Source organism: Biomphalaria glabrata, chromosome 15, assembly GCF_947242115.1.
Source record: "Biomphalaria glabrata chromosome 15, xgBioGlab47.1, whole genome shotgun sequence".
Lineage (NCBI taxonomy): Eukaryota > Metazoa > Mollusca > Gastropoda > Planorbidae > Biomphalaria > Biomphalaria glabrata.
Genome location: NC_074725.1, coordinates 896100 through 909638, shown reverse-complemented (window position 1 = coordinate 909638; position 13539 = coordinate 896100). Strand labels below are relative to the sequence as shown.

The following is a 13539-nucleotide window of genomic DNA, read 5'->3' as shown; positions in this document are numbered from 1 at the left end:
TTTTGTCTCTAAAAGTGTGATCTAATAGTAGGATCGAAATAAAGACCATATTCTCAGATATACATATAGCCTACATATATCCTCATAAATATATACATATACCCACTACTAGTAGACAACTAATCAGGTGTAGGTGTATGCTATCATCATCGCTCCTTTGAGTTCCTCATGGAACTTGACAAAAACACGCCACTCTCCACGGTCTCTTGCTAGCTTTTTGATGGTGTCCCAGCTCTTCCCGGTCTTCTCTGCTTCTTCAAGTACACTGCGTCGCCATGTTCTTTTTGGTCTTCCTCTGCGTCTTGTTCCCTGGGGGTTCCACTCTAAGGCCTGTATAGCTCTGTTGTTGGTATCTTTTCTAAGGGTGTGACCAATCCATCTCCACTTCCTCTCTAAGATCTGCGCTTCTATATTTTTCTGTCCACTCATAATAACTTGCAATAAACGTCTTATATGAACGAAACTAATATAACTTCAATATAGAAAAGTCTCGCTTGAGATGGAATAAACCTAGATCTAGTAGTAATATAAATTGGTATTTTAAACAAAATCTAACTCACTACAAAAACACACGTCTTTACTGTCACTAGATCAGCGGTTCTCAACCTATTTTTCTCGGCGACCCCTTTTTTACAATCTTCCAATCTGCCGCGACCCCCCACCCTCCCCGCATACACACAAAGCATTAGAAGAGTAGACAAAAATAATCCATTTTTTTCAATGGTCTTTGGCGACCCCTGGCAAATCGTCAATCGACCTCCAAGGAGGTCGCGACCCACAGGTTGAGAACCCATGCTCTAGATCGTCTCTTCTCCCTACGTCTGTATTACGACTAATCGGCTCAAATTTCAACATTCACACTGCATAGCTACAAAACCAATCGCTAACGTTTTCTCACCGTCACCATGGAAACACACACACACACACTCCATAACATCCACATATAATACATATGCACATACACACATATCCACCTATATTTGAACACACGGAGGCATACACACAATTATCGACTCACATTTATCCACACATAAGTAAAGAAAGTAAAGTTCCCCTTTCAGACCTAGTGGTCTCTTGGGCAGATGATGTAAAGGTCATCTGTTTCTGTGGCCTACGGTTAACGAGGGTGTCGTGTGGCCAGCACAACGACCAACCGCCTTTACTTTTCCCTAACTAATGTCAGGTACCCATTAGAGCTGGGTGGACTCAGAGGCTCCCGAAGATCCCGAAATTAAAAATCCCAGTCTTCACCAGGATTCGAACCCCCGGTCCCCGGTTCGGAAGTCAAGCGCTTTACCGCTCAGCCACCGCGCCTCCTACATCCACACATACGAATTGAGAAATAATAGACACATATACGCACATACAGACAGGAAGCATCCACCAAGACATCCTCCTCTAGTCTATTTATCAATGAAATGTCCACACTTTACCGAGGACAATACATATTTTCCTGACTTTTGAGGTGGTCATCGAAGGCCTGGTCATCATCCAACTACTTGCGCCTGTCCACATAAACGTACCAACAAACTGGGCCACCAAAATGGCGGAGATCAATACACCAGACTGAAAGAGAAGGCAAACACACCAAATTCTACAGAGGAATTCAAAGTCACAAATTTTACAGAGAAATTTTAATGTCACCAATTTTACAGAGACATTTTAATGTCACACATTTTACAGAGAAAATCTAATTTCACAAAATTTACAGAGAAATTTTAATGTCACCAATTTTACAGAGAAATTTTAATGTCACCAATTTTACAGAGAAATTTTAATATCACAAATTTTACAGAGAAATTTTAATGTCACAAATTTTAACAGAGAAATTTTAATGTCACACATTTTACAGAGAAATTTTAATGTCACACATTTTACAGAGAAATTCTAATGTCACACATTTTACAGAGAAATTTTAATGTCACACATTTTACAGAGAAATTCTAATGTCACAAAATTTACACAGAAATTTTAATGTCACAAATTTTACAGAGAAATTTTAATGTCACACATTTTACAGAGAAATGTTAATGTCATTAAATTTACAGAGAAATTTTAATGTCAGCAATTTCACAGAAAAATTTTAATGTCACCAATTTTACAGAGAGATTTTAATGTCACCAATCTTACAGAGAAATGTTAATGTCACACATTTTACAGAGGATTTCAAATGTCACAAAATCTACACAGAAATTTTAATGCCACAAATTTTACAGAGAACTTAAATATCACAAATTTTACAGAGACATTATTTTAATGTCATCAATTTTACAGAGGAATTCTAATGTCACAATTTTTACAGATGAATTCTAATTTTTTTTTGTGACGTCAAGAATATTTCCCTTCTTCGAATTTGTTGCGACAAAAATAAGAAATTACTGCCTCGACTATTTCGGGTTGGACTAAACGGAGGTAAACTGACGATACCTTGCGTTGAATCTTTGGTGTACACTTAGTCACTGCAATTGAGAGTCTTCATAAACCAGCATAAGATAAATGTTTTTTGGTGTCAGCAGTGGTGCTGTTTTTTTTTGCTTGTTTTACATGTTTCTGAAGTTCCTTCAGAATTGAAGATGATTACATCCTAGTCCAAGCCTCCCGATGGGAGGGCTGGGGGGGGGAAGCAGCGGGCAGGGTTTGAAACCAGGACCAACAAGACGACAGTCCAGAGCACATACTACACGACCAGGCATTCCTTTTTGTGTGACATTGGTTCAATACTTGTACTTAAGAACCACTGCCTTACAGATATGTTTATATAACGGAGTATGTAACTGTCTACGTCAGGATCCTACAAATAGATAATATGGTTTGACTGCGCAGCATTTGGATTTTAATATCTTCCTTTGACTAATGTAGTAAAAATTAAGTAACAAGTTTTGGGGTCTTCTGTGCTTATGTTCCGTTATCCTTTTGTGCTTTTTTTTATGTATTTAAAACATTATGTTTTAAAATAAGTTCTATTGTTTAACCATTTGAGTGTATTTTAAAATACATGAAAAGCTAGCCCTACCTTGTCCGCGGTGAACTGTAGCCCCCGGGTCAGATAGAGAGGTAGAAAAGTGAACATGACTATACTGACCCAGGCGTGGCAAGAAGAGGTCAGCAAGTAACTTAACACAGGCAATGACGTCAGCATCTTTCTGTAAGGCGTTTTCACTTTCTGTGGAAAAAGACATAGAAATCAGGACGTTTTAACCGACATTGAACAAAACAATCTTTTTGGAACATTTTTAACAAATCTAAATATAGTCTTTAAATAAATAACGAGGGAAAAAAGAACAAAACATAACATTTTCATGTAAGATAAGAATTAGATAAGAACTTGATAGGAACTTTGTAAGAACTAGATAAGAACTTGATAAGAACTTGATAAGAACTTGATAAAAACTTGATAAGAACTTACTTGATAAGAACTTAATAAGAACTTGAAAAGAACTAGATAAGAACTTGATAAGAACTTGATAAGAACTTGATAAGAACTAGATAAGAACTTGATAAGAACTAGATAAGAACTTGATAAGAACTAGATAAGAACTTGATAAGAACTTGATAAGAAGTAGATAAGAACTTGATAAGAACTAGATAAGAAGTAGATAAGAACTTGATAAGAACTTGATAAGAACTAGATAAGAACTTGATAAGAACTAGATAAGAACTTGATAAGAACTTGATAAGAACTTGATAAGAACTAGATAAGAACTAGATAAGAACTTGATAAGAACTTGATAAGAACTTTGTAAGAACTAGATAAGAACTTGATAATAACTTGATAAGAACTAGATAAGAACTTGATAAGAAGTAGATAAGAACTTGATAAAAGAACTTGATAAGAACTAGATAAGAAGTAGATAAGAACTAGATAAGAACTTGATAAGAAGTAGATAAGAACTTGATAAGAACTAGATAAGAAGTAGATAAGAACTAGATAAGAACTTGATAAGAAGTAGATAAGAACTTGTTAAGAACTAGATAAGAACTTTGTAAGAACTAGATAAGAACTTGATAAGAAGTAGATAAGAACTTGATAAGAACTTGATAAGAACTTTGTAAGAACTAGATAAGAACTTGATAAGAAGTAGATAAGAACTTGATAAGAACTTGATAAGAACTAGATAAGAACTTGATAAGAACTAGATAAGAACTTGATAAGAACTTGATAAGAATTTGATAAGAACTAGATAAGAACTAGATAAGAACTTGATAAGAACTAGATAAGAACTTGATAAGAACTTGATAAGAACTAGATAAGAACTTGATAAGAACTAGATAAGAACTTGATAAGAACTAGATAAGAACTTGATAAGAACTTGATAAGAAGTAGATAAGAACTTGATAAGAACTTGATAAGAACTAGATAAGAAGTAGATAAGAACTTGATAAGAACTTGATAAGAACTAGATAAAAACTTGATAAGAACTAGATAAGAACTTGATAAGAACTTGATAAGAACTTGATAAGAACTAGATAAGAACTAGATAAGAACTTGATAAGAACTTGATAAGAACTTTGTAAGAACTAGATAAGAACTTGATAATAACTTGATAAGAACTAGATAAGAACTTGATAAGAAGTAGATAAGAACTTGATAAAAGAACTTGATAAGAACTAGATAAGAAGTAGATAAGAACTAGATAAGAACTTGATAAGAAGTAGATAAGAACTTGATAAGAACTAGATAAGAAGTAGTTAAGAACTAGATAAGAACTTGATAAGAAGTAGATAAGAACTTGTTAAGAACTAGATAAGAACTTTGTAAGAACTAGATAAGAACTTGATAAGAAGTAGATAAGAACTTGATAAGAACTTGATAAGAACTTTGTAAGAACTAGATAAGAACTTGATAAGAAGTAGATAAGAACTTGATAAGAACTTGATAAGAACTTGATAAGAACTTTGTAAGAACTAGATAAGAACTAGATAAGAACTTGATAAGAACTTGATAAGAACTTGATAAGAACTAGTTAAGAACTTTGTAAGAACTAGATAAGAACTTGATAAAAACTAGTTAAGAACTTCGTAAGAACTAGATAAGAACTTTGTAAGAACTAGATAAGAACTTTGTAAGAACAAGATAAGAAGTAGATTGACAACTAGACGTCTAAACGTTCTTCACCTCAATTATTGACGTCTAATTTTCTTGCGCTGTTCAAAGAAATTATTTGATTAAAAAACTTACACTCGCGTGTCAACATAATGGTTCTTTATTCAGCCATCTTGTCTCCATCCGTACACAGTATGTAAGGAGCATAACCCTTCATAAGATAACAAATCTAAAAGGGGGATAAAACACCACATTGATGCTCAACCAAATACGACCTGCGGGCCATTTTTATTTCCGACAATCGTGTCGCGGGCCATATTAATCGATAAGTCACAAAAAACTAAATGAAACTAACCTGAAACTATTTGATTAGGAACTTTTGAATCTAGTACTTACATTGTTTAATGGGATGTTTGAGGTTTATTTTTTTAACTCATCTAAAAATGGCTTTATTTCTATACTCAACATACGATTATCATTGTAGCTGGCATCACCATGAACTTATTTTCTTTTGTCTTTTTGGTAAATATTCCCATCGATCCTCCAATCTCTTGCCGTAGTTTAACAATTTTTTTTATTCTTATCTTATCTTATATAATACAGACGTTACTTCAAAAAAGAAGATGATTACGTCCTACGCGTCATGCATTTAGTCATGCATATTAACCAATGACTTAAATTCTGCCAAGTCACTGGTTTTCCTGGCTAGCTCAGGCAACCCATTCCATGCTCTAATAGCACTAGGGAAGAAGGAGTATTTGTACAAATTTGTCCTAGCATATGGAACGAGGAATGTGCCTTTATCTTTGTGTCTTTCTGAGTATTTTATTAAATTTTGTTTTTGTATTTGAAGATTATGGTTCAGTGTTTTATGTATGATTGCTACTTTACTTTTGAGCCTTCTGTCCTGAAGGCTTTCTAAATTTAGTGATTTTACTAAAGGTGTTACTCTAGTCAAATGTGAATATTCGTTTGTTATGAATCGCACTGCTCTATTTTGTGTCTGTTCTAGTTTCTTAATGTTTTCTTGAGTTGAGGGGTCCCAAACAGAGGATGCATATTCTATTATTGGCCTAACCAAGGTTAAATAACATTTTAGTTTTATGTTCTTATTTGATTTATAGAAATTTCTTTTAATAAATCCTAATGCTTTGTTTGATTTTTTTGTAGTTTCATCAATATGTGGATTCCATGACAGTTTTTCATTTATTATAACACCTAGGTATTTTGCGTTTTTAGTCTGTGTTACTGGTTTGCCATGAATAAGATAAGTGGAATTAATTTGTTTTAGTTTTTTTGTTACTCTTAACAACTGACATTTTTCTGGGTGGAAAGACATGCTCCAATTTGATTCCCATTTCTGTAATTCATCTAATTCTCTTTGTAAAATATCTGTGTCTTGTGTTGTTTTTATTGTTCTATATATTATGCAATCGTCTGCAAATAATCTGACTTTTGTTCCTGAAGTAATGCAATTTGGTAAATCATTTATGTAAATTAAAAATAGTAGTGGACCCAAGACCTTGAGGTACACCTGAGTTTACTGTTATCGGTGTTGATTTAGAGCCATTTATTATTACAGTTTGTTCTCTCCCTATCAGAAAGTCTTTAATCCACTGATGCAGTGGACCATTAATGCCGAAATATTTTAATTTTTTAAGCAAACTATGGTGGTGAACTTTGTCAAAAGCCTTAGAAAAATCTAGTAAGATAGCATCTATTTGTTCACTATTATCTAAACCTTTTGAGAAATCATCAATTAGTCCTATTAGTTGTGTTTCACATGATCTATATTTCCTAAAGCCATGTTGGTATGGTGTGAGGACATTATGTTTGTCTAAGTGGTTTATGATGTTGCTACATATTATGTGTTCTAGGATTTTACATGTGATGCTGGTAAGTGATACTGGTCTGTAGTTTCCTGGGTTAGATTTTTCTCCTTTTTTAAATAGGGGGGTGACATTAGCTTCTTTCCAGTCCTTTGGTACTCTGCCCTGGTTAAGAGAAGCCTGAAAGAGTATTTTGAACACTGGGGCTAGCTCATTACTTAGTTCTTTGAGTAATCTAGCTGGAATACCATTAGGTCCAGAAGCTTTATTTGGTTTGGTGTTGGCTAATAGTTTTTGAATTCCATTTTCTTGTACTACTATATCTTCTATGTTGTCTACTTGGTTCAAATTCAGTAATATGTCTTTGTCTCCTGGGGCTGAGAATGCTGATGCAAAGTATTTGTTTAGGATGTTTGCTTTAGTTTCATTATCATTATGTATTATGTTATGTTCATCTTTTAATGGCGCTACGCCTGTTGTTTCCATTTTCTTAGACTTAATGTATGACCATAGGTTTTTGTTGTTATCTTTAGATATTACATTGTTTATGTATTCACTCTGCAGCTGTCTGCTTACTTTTTGGGTTAAGTGTTTAATTTTTATATACTTTTTGTAAACTCTTTCTGCATTAGTTTCTTTAAATTTTCTATATAGGTTTTCCTTCTGCTTACAAAGCTTCTTTAGTCTATTATTAAACCAGCATTTATTTATTTTGCTTGATGTGTATTTAGTTGGTATATGATTTTCTATAATGCTTTTAAGATGGTTTTTAATGAAATTCCAGAGGTCATCGACTGGTTGGTTAATGTCTTTTTCTAATAAGAATGTTTGTTGAAAGTTTAATGCAGCTTGGTGTAGTTGTGTTAGGTTACATTTATTCCAGAGTAATATTTTTCTTTTGGGTTTTGTATTGGCAACTGCTTTTATCTGACTGTGTATTTTTATGATCTCATGGTCTGATAGACCAGGGATAATATCATAATCAACTACTAATCCAGGTCTGTTGGTTAAGAAGAGATCTAATGTGTTGTTTAATCTAGTTGGCTTTTTAATGATTTGATCTAAACTTAGGTTGTGTAAAGTTTCTATGAAAAGCTCATTTATGTCCTTAAGGTTTTGGTGTTTATCTATGGTTAGTGTTTTCCAATTTATATCAGGTAGGTTGAAATCACCCATAATCCAAAAAACTGCATTTTTATTTGTCTCTTTAAGTGTAGTAATCTGATTACATAGTTCCTGCATGTATTCTAAACTAGAATTTGGTGGTCTGTAAATGCTGCCTATTATTAGGGATGTTGAGGTGGTATTAATTTTACAAAATGTTGATTCTATATTTTTTGGGTTAGGTAAGGTAATTTCTTCTGCTATAAGAGTGTTTTTTATTGCTAAAAGAACTCCTCCATGATTATCAGCCCTATCTTTTCTAAAAATTTCATAATTACTATTGAAAATTTCTGCATTATAAATTTCAGGATGTAGCCAAGTTTCTGTGCCTGCAATTATGTCTGGTTTCTCACATTCTAATAAAATTTCTAAGTCTGCTGTTTTGTTCCTAATGCTTTGAAAATTTATTACTAAGGTTTTAAGGTATTTTGGTATTACTTCTTTCGTAGGTTTGTTTAGTGAGGCTGTTGTATTAATTTTAGTAGATTTAGGTTTAACAGGAGTGGATCTGGCTAGTGGTTGGTGAGTTTGGTTTGGGATGGTGTTTAGGATGTTGTATGGGTTAGAAGTGTCCGCATCAAAGGAATCAAACAGTCCTGATGTAAACTGAGGTAACCCACACGGTACACAGTGCCATGATGCATCTTTGTTGCCTAAGGCATAATACACAGGTGTATTCATATGGAGACATGATGCATGGTACCATTCATCGCAGGCTCAAACCAAGAAAGCCTTCATATTTGTTATATAATGCTGTTTATATGTTGTTATTTTTAAAGCAGCCAAATTTCTATCATAACAAAACAAACACGTTGGCTTGTTATCATGTTTCACAAAGTATAGATCCAATCACTTTTCCAGGTAGACTCTACCTCCAGAGTTACATTTCATAAACGCACAAATAATTGCCATGGCAACGATCCATCAGAGATAAAAATGCAAAAAAAAAAAAAAAACAAAAGTAGGTAAATATACATTTTCAACCTTTTTTTGGGGGTAGGGGTATTTTCTATACATTGTGCCGACGTTTCGGCGGGCAGGATTGAACCACGTCGCGGGCCGAATCTGGCCGCGAGCCGTATTTTGGGCATCACTGCAATATAGTATTACAAGCAGAATGAACTAACGTAGCATTCAATCAACCACTTTGTAATTGTTTTGTATGGCTTACCGTAGTCGATGATGTGGCCAGGTCAGCTCTGTGAGCGTAGATGTAGTTTTTTTCTTTGGTAGAGACATACGGATGTTGTTCTGGTTTCACAGAGAACAGGAAGTGCCAAACTGGCAACCAGATCAAGTTGACTGCAGCTACGTACAAAAAAAAAAGGTTATGTTTAATACGCTTCTTTAATATGCTTCATGCATGACATTCAAAACTGTGTTATGGTGTGGCTAGTCCAAGTCCAGTGGCGTGTCCCGTCGAAGTTCAGCGGTGTGTCATGTCACAATTCTCTAGTGTGTCCAAAAGTTCAGCGCTGCGTCCAGTCATAGTCCAGTGTTGCGTAGAGTCGTAGTCCACTGTCAATTCAGTGTTGGGCTCAGCCTTGGTCATTGGGGTGTCCGGAAACTGTCTAGTGGTGGGTAACGCTTTTTTATTATAGAAGTGGGGGAACAATAATGTTCATCAAATGGGAGAGCCAATAACTAGTTATAAATGAAATAGATGAAACAGACCACTGTATAGAAACACAGGAGGAAAAATGACTCTCCAGTATTAAGGGCAATGTCTTCGGTTTCGAAGATACAGGACGAGTGCAGTGTTTCACGTGACCCGTACATATTTTCCCGCATTCCGTGCAGACAAAATCGTTGTTTACCTGCAGTCTATATACGTTTTCTTTTCGTCTTCTGCACCTTAAGATTCCCTGACTGTTTGGTTATCAACGTTCTCAGTTAAGTCCCTGACTGTTTGATTCTTACATTCTCAGTTAAGTCCCTGACTGTTTGGTTATCTAAGTTCTCAGTTAAGTCTCTGACTGTTTAGATATCTAAGTTCTCAGTTAAGTCTCTGACTGTTTAGTTATCTAAGTTCTCAGTTAAGTCTCTGACTGTTTGGTTATCTAAGTTCTCAGTTAAGTCCCTGACTATTTGGTTATCTAAGTTCTCAGTTAAGTCCCTGACTATTTGGTTATCTAAGTTCTCAGTTAAGTCTCTGACTGTTTGGTTATCTAAGTTCTCAGTTAAGTCCCTGACTATTTGGTTATCTAAGTTCTCAGTTAAGTCCCTGACTATTTGGTTATCTAAGTTCTCAGTTAAGTCCCTGACTATTTGGTTATCTAAGTTCTCAGTTAAGTCTCTGACTGTTTAGTTATCTAAGTTCTCAGTTAAGTCTCTGACTGTTTGGTTATCTAAGTTCTCAGTTAAGTCTCTGACTGTTTGGTTATCTAAGTTCTCAGTTAAGTCTCTGACTGTTTGGTTATCTAAGTTCTCAGTTATGTCTCTGACTGTTTGGTTATCTAAGTTCTCAGTTAAGTCCCTGACTGTTTGGTTATCTAAGTTCTCAGTTAAGTCTCTGACTGTTTAGTTATCTAAGTTCTCAGTTAAGTCTCTGACTGTTTGGTTATCTAAGTTCTCAGTTAAGTCCCTAACTGTTTGGTTATCTAAGTTCTCAGTTAAGTCTCTGACTGTTTAGTTATCTAAGTTCTCAGTTAAGTCTCTGACTGTTTGGTTATCTAAGTTCTCAGTTAAGTCTCTGACTGTTTGGTTATCTAAGTTCTCAGTTAAGTCTCTGACTGTTTGGTTATCTAAGTTCTCAGTTAAGTCCCTGACTATTTGGTTATCTAAGTTCTCAGTTAAGTCCCTGACTATTTGGTTATCTAAGTTCTCAGTTAAGTCCCTGACTATTTGGTTATCTAAGTTCTCAGTTAAGTCTCTGACTGTTTAGTTATCTAAGTTCTCAGTTAAGTCTCTGACTGTTTGGTTATCTAAGTTCTCAGTTAAGTCTCTGACTGTTTGGTTATCTAAGTTCTCAGTTAAGTCTCTGACTGTTTGGTTATCTAAGTTCTCAGTTATGTCTCTGACTGTTTGGTTATCTAAGTTCTCAGTTAAGTCCCTGACTGTTTGGTTATCTAAGTTCTCAGTTAAGTCTCTGACTGTTTAGTTATCTAAGTTCTCAGTTAAGTCTCTGACTGTTTGGTTATCTAAGTTCTCAGTTAAGTCCCTAACTGTTTGGTTATCTAAGTTCTCAGTTAAGTCTCTGACTGTTTAGTTATCTAAGTTCTCAGTTAAGTCTCTGACTGTTTGGTTATCTAAGTTCTCAGTTAAGTCTCTGACTGTTTGGTTATCTAAGTTCTCAGTTAAGTCTCTGACTGTTTGGTTATCTAAGTTCTCAGTTAAGTCTCTGACTGTTTGGTTATCTAAGTTCTCAGTTATGTCTCTGACTGTTTGGTTATCTAAGTTCTCAGTTAAGTCCCTGACTGTTTGGTTATCTAAGTTCTCAGTTAAGTCTCTGACTGTTTAGTTATCTAAGTTCTCAGTTAAGTCTCTGACTGTTTGGTTATCTAAGTTCTCAGTTAAGTCCCTAACTGTTTGGTTATCTAAGTTCTCAGTTAAGTCTCTGACTGTTTAGTTATCTAAGTTCTCAGTTAAGTCTCTGACTGTTTGGTTATCTAAGTTCTCAGTTAAGTCTCTGACTGTTTGGTTATCTAAGTTCTCAGTTAAGTCCCTGACTATTTGATTATCTACATTCTCAGTTAAGGTCCCTGACTGTTTGATTCTCTAAAATCACTCTACATTCTCAGTTATTAAGTGGTCTCTGACTGTTTGATTCTCTACAATCACTCTACATTCTCAGTTATTAAGTGGTCCCTGACTGTTTGATTCTCTACAATCACTCTACATTCTCAGTTATTAAGTGGTCTCTGACTGTTTGATTCTCTACAATCACTCTACATTCTCAGTTATTAAGTGGTCCCTGACTGTTTGATTCTCTACAATCACTCTACATTCTCAGTTATTAAGTGGTCCCTGACTGTTTGATTCTCTACATTCTCAGTTATTAAGTGGTCCCTGACTGTTTGATTCTCTACATTCTCAGTTATTAAGTGGTCCCTGACTGTTTGATTCTCTACATTCTCAGTTATTAAGTGGTCCCTGACTGTTTGATTCTCTACATTCTCAGTTATTAAGTGGTCCCTGACTGTTTGATTCTCTACATTCTCAGTTATTAAGTGGTCCCTGACTGTTTGATTCTCTACATTCTCAGTTATTAAGTGGTCCCTGACTGTTTGATTCTCTACATTCTCAGTTATTAAGTGGTCTCTGACTGTTTGATTCTCTACATTCTCAGTTATTAAGTGGTCTCTGACTGTTTGATTCTCTACAATCACTCTACATTCTCAGTTATTAAGTGGTCCCTGACTGTTTGATTCTCTACAATCACTCTACATTCTCAGTTATTAAGTGGTCCCTGACTGTTTGATTCTCTACATTCTCAGTTATTAAGTGGTCCCTGACTGTTTGATTCTCTACATTCTCAGTTATTAAGTGGTCCCTGACTGTTTGATTCTCTACATTCTCAGTTATTAAGTGGTCCCTGACTGTTTGATTCTCTACATTCTCAGTTATTAAGTGGTCCCTGACTGTTTGATTCTTTACATTCTCAGTTATTAAGTGGTCCCTGACTGTTTGATTCTCTACAATCACTCTACATTCTCAGTTATTAAGTGGTCCCTGACTGTTTGATTCTCTACAATCACTCTACATTCTCAGTTATTAAGTGGTCCCTGACTGTTTGATTCTCTACAATCACTCTACATTCTCAGTTATTAAGTGGTCCCTGACTGTTTGATTCTCTACATTCTCAGTTATTAAGTGGTCCCTGACTGTTTGATTCTCTACATTCTCAGTTATTAAGTGGTCCCTGACTGTTTGATTCTCTACATTCTCAGTTATTAAGTGGTCCCTGACTGTTTGATTCTCTACATTCTCAGTTATTAAGTGGTCCCTGACTGTTTGATTCTCTACATTCTCAGTTATTAAGTGGTCCCTGACTGTTTGATTCTCTACATTCTCAGTTAAGGTCCCTGACTGTTTGATTCTCTACATTCTCAGTTAAGTCCCTGACTGTTTGATTCTCTACATTCTCAGTTAAGTCCCTGACTGTTTGATTCTCTACATTCTCAGTTAAGGTCCCTGACTTTCCGACCATCTTCGTTCTCATTTGAGGTTCTCTGACTATCTACAAACACAGGATCTTTGATCACCCTGCAATCTTCGTCCTTGGTTTCATTTGAACATAATTGTGTCACATGATCATATTTGTGTGTAATAATGTACGCAATAACTGCTGACGTCATATAAATATAAGCTTTCTATTTTGTTTATGTTGAATAACGCGACACTAGGTAGAATGTGATCGTGACATCGGAGATAAACTGTTACCAGTGTATGACTAGAACTGACCAGTGAAATAGAAAATAAATGGCCACCCGTTGTCCAGTGAGACTGTACAGAGAGCACCAAACACCGACGAGCCAACAATACCGCCTACGTTAAAACCTG

At 35.1% G+C, this 13539-nt stretch overlaps 1 protein-coding gene across 10 annotated transcripts in view; it reads right to left on the bottom strand.

Moving 5' to 3' along the window:
• The window catches only part of LOC106050656 (uncharacterized transporter slc-17.2-like), a 41200-nt gene that overhangs the window by 12414 nt on the left and 15247 nt on the right, over window positions 1–13539 (bottom strand). For all 10 annotated transcript variants that reach the window (XM_056011896.1, XM_056011895.1, XM_056011894.1 and 7 more), the window contains exons 5-8: window positions 13441–13536; window positions 9209–9345; window positions 3014–3163; window positions 1434–1566 (exon numbers count right to left, since the gene is read on the bottom strand). In XM_056011896.1, the coding sequence (XP_055867871.1) occupies window positions 1434–1566; window positions 3014–3163; window positions 9209–9345; window positions 13441–13536 (516 nt within the window). The remainder of the gene's footprint in view (window positions 1–1433; window positions 1567–3013; window positions 3164–9208; window positions 9346–13440; window positions 13537–13539) is intronic.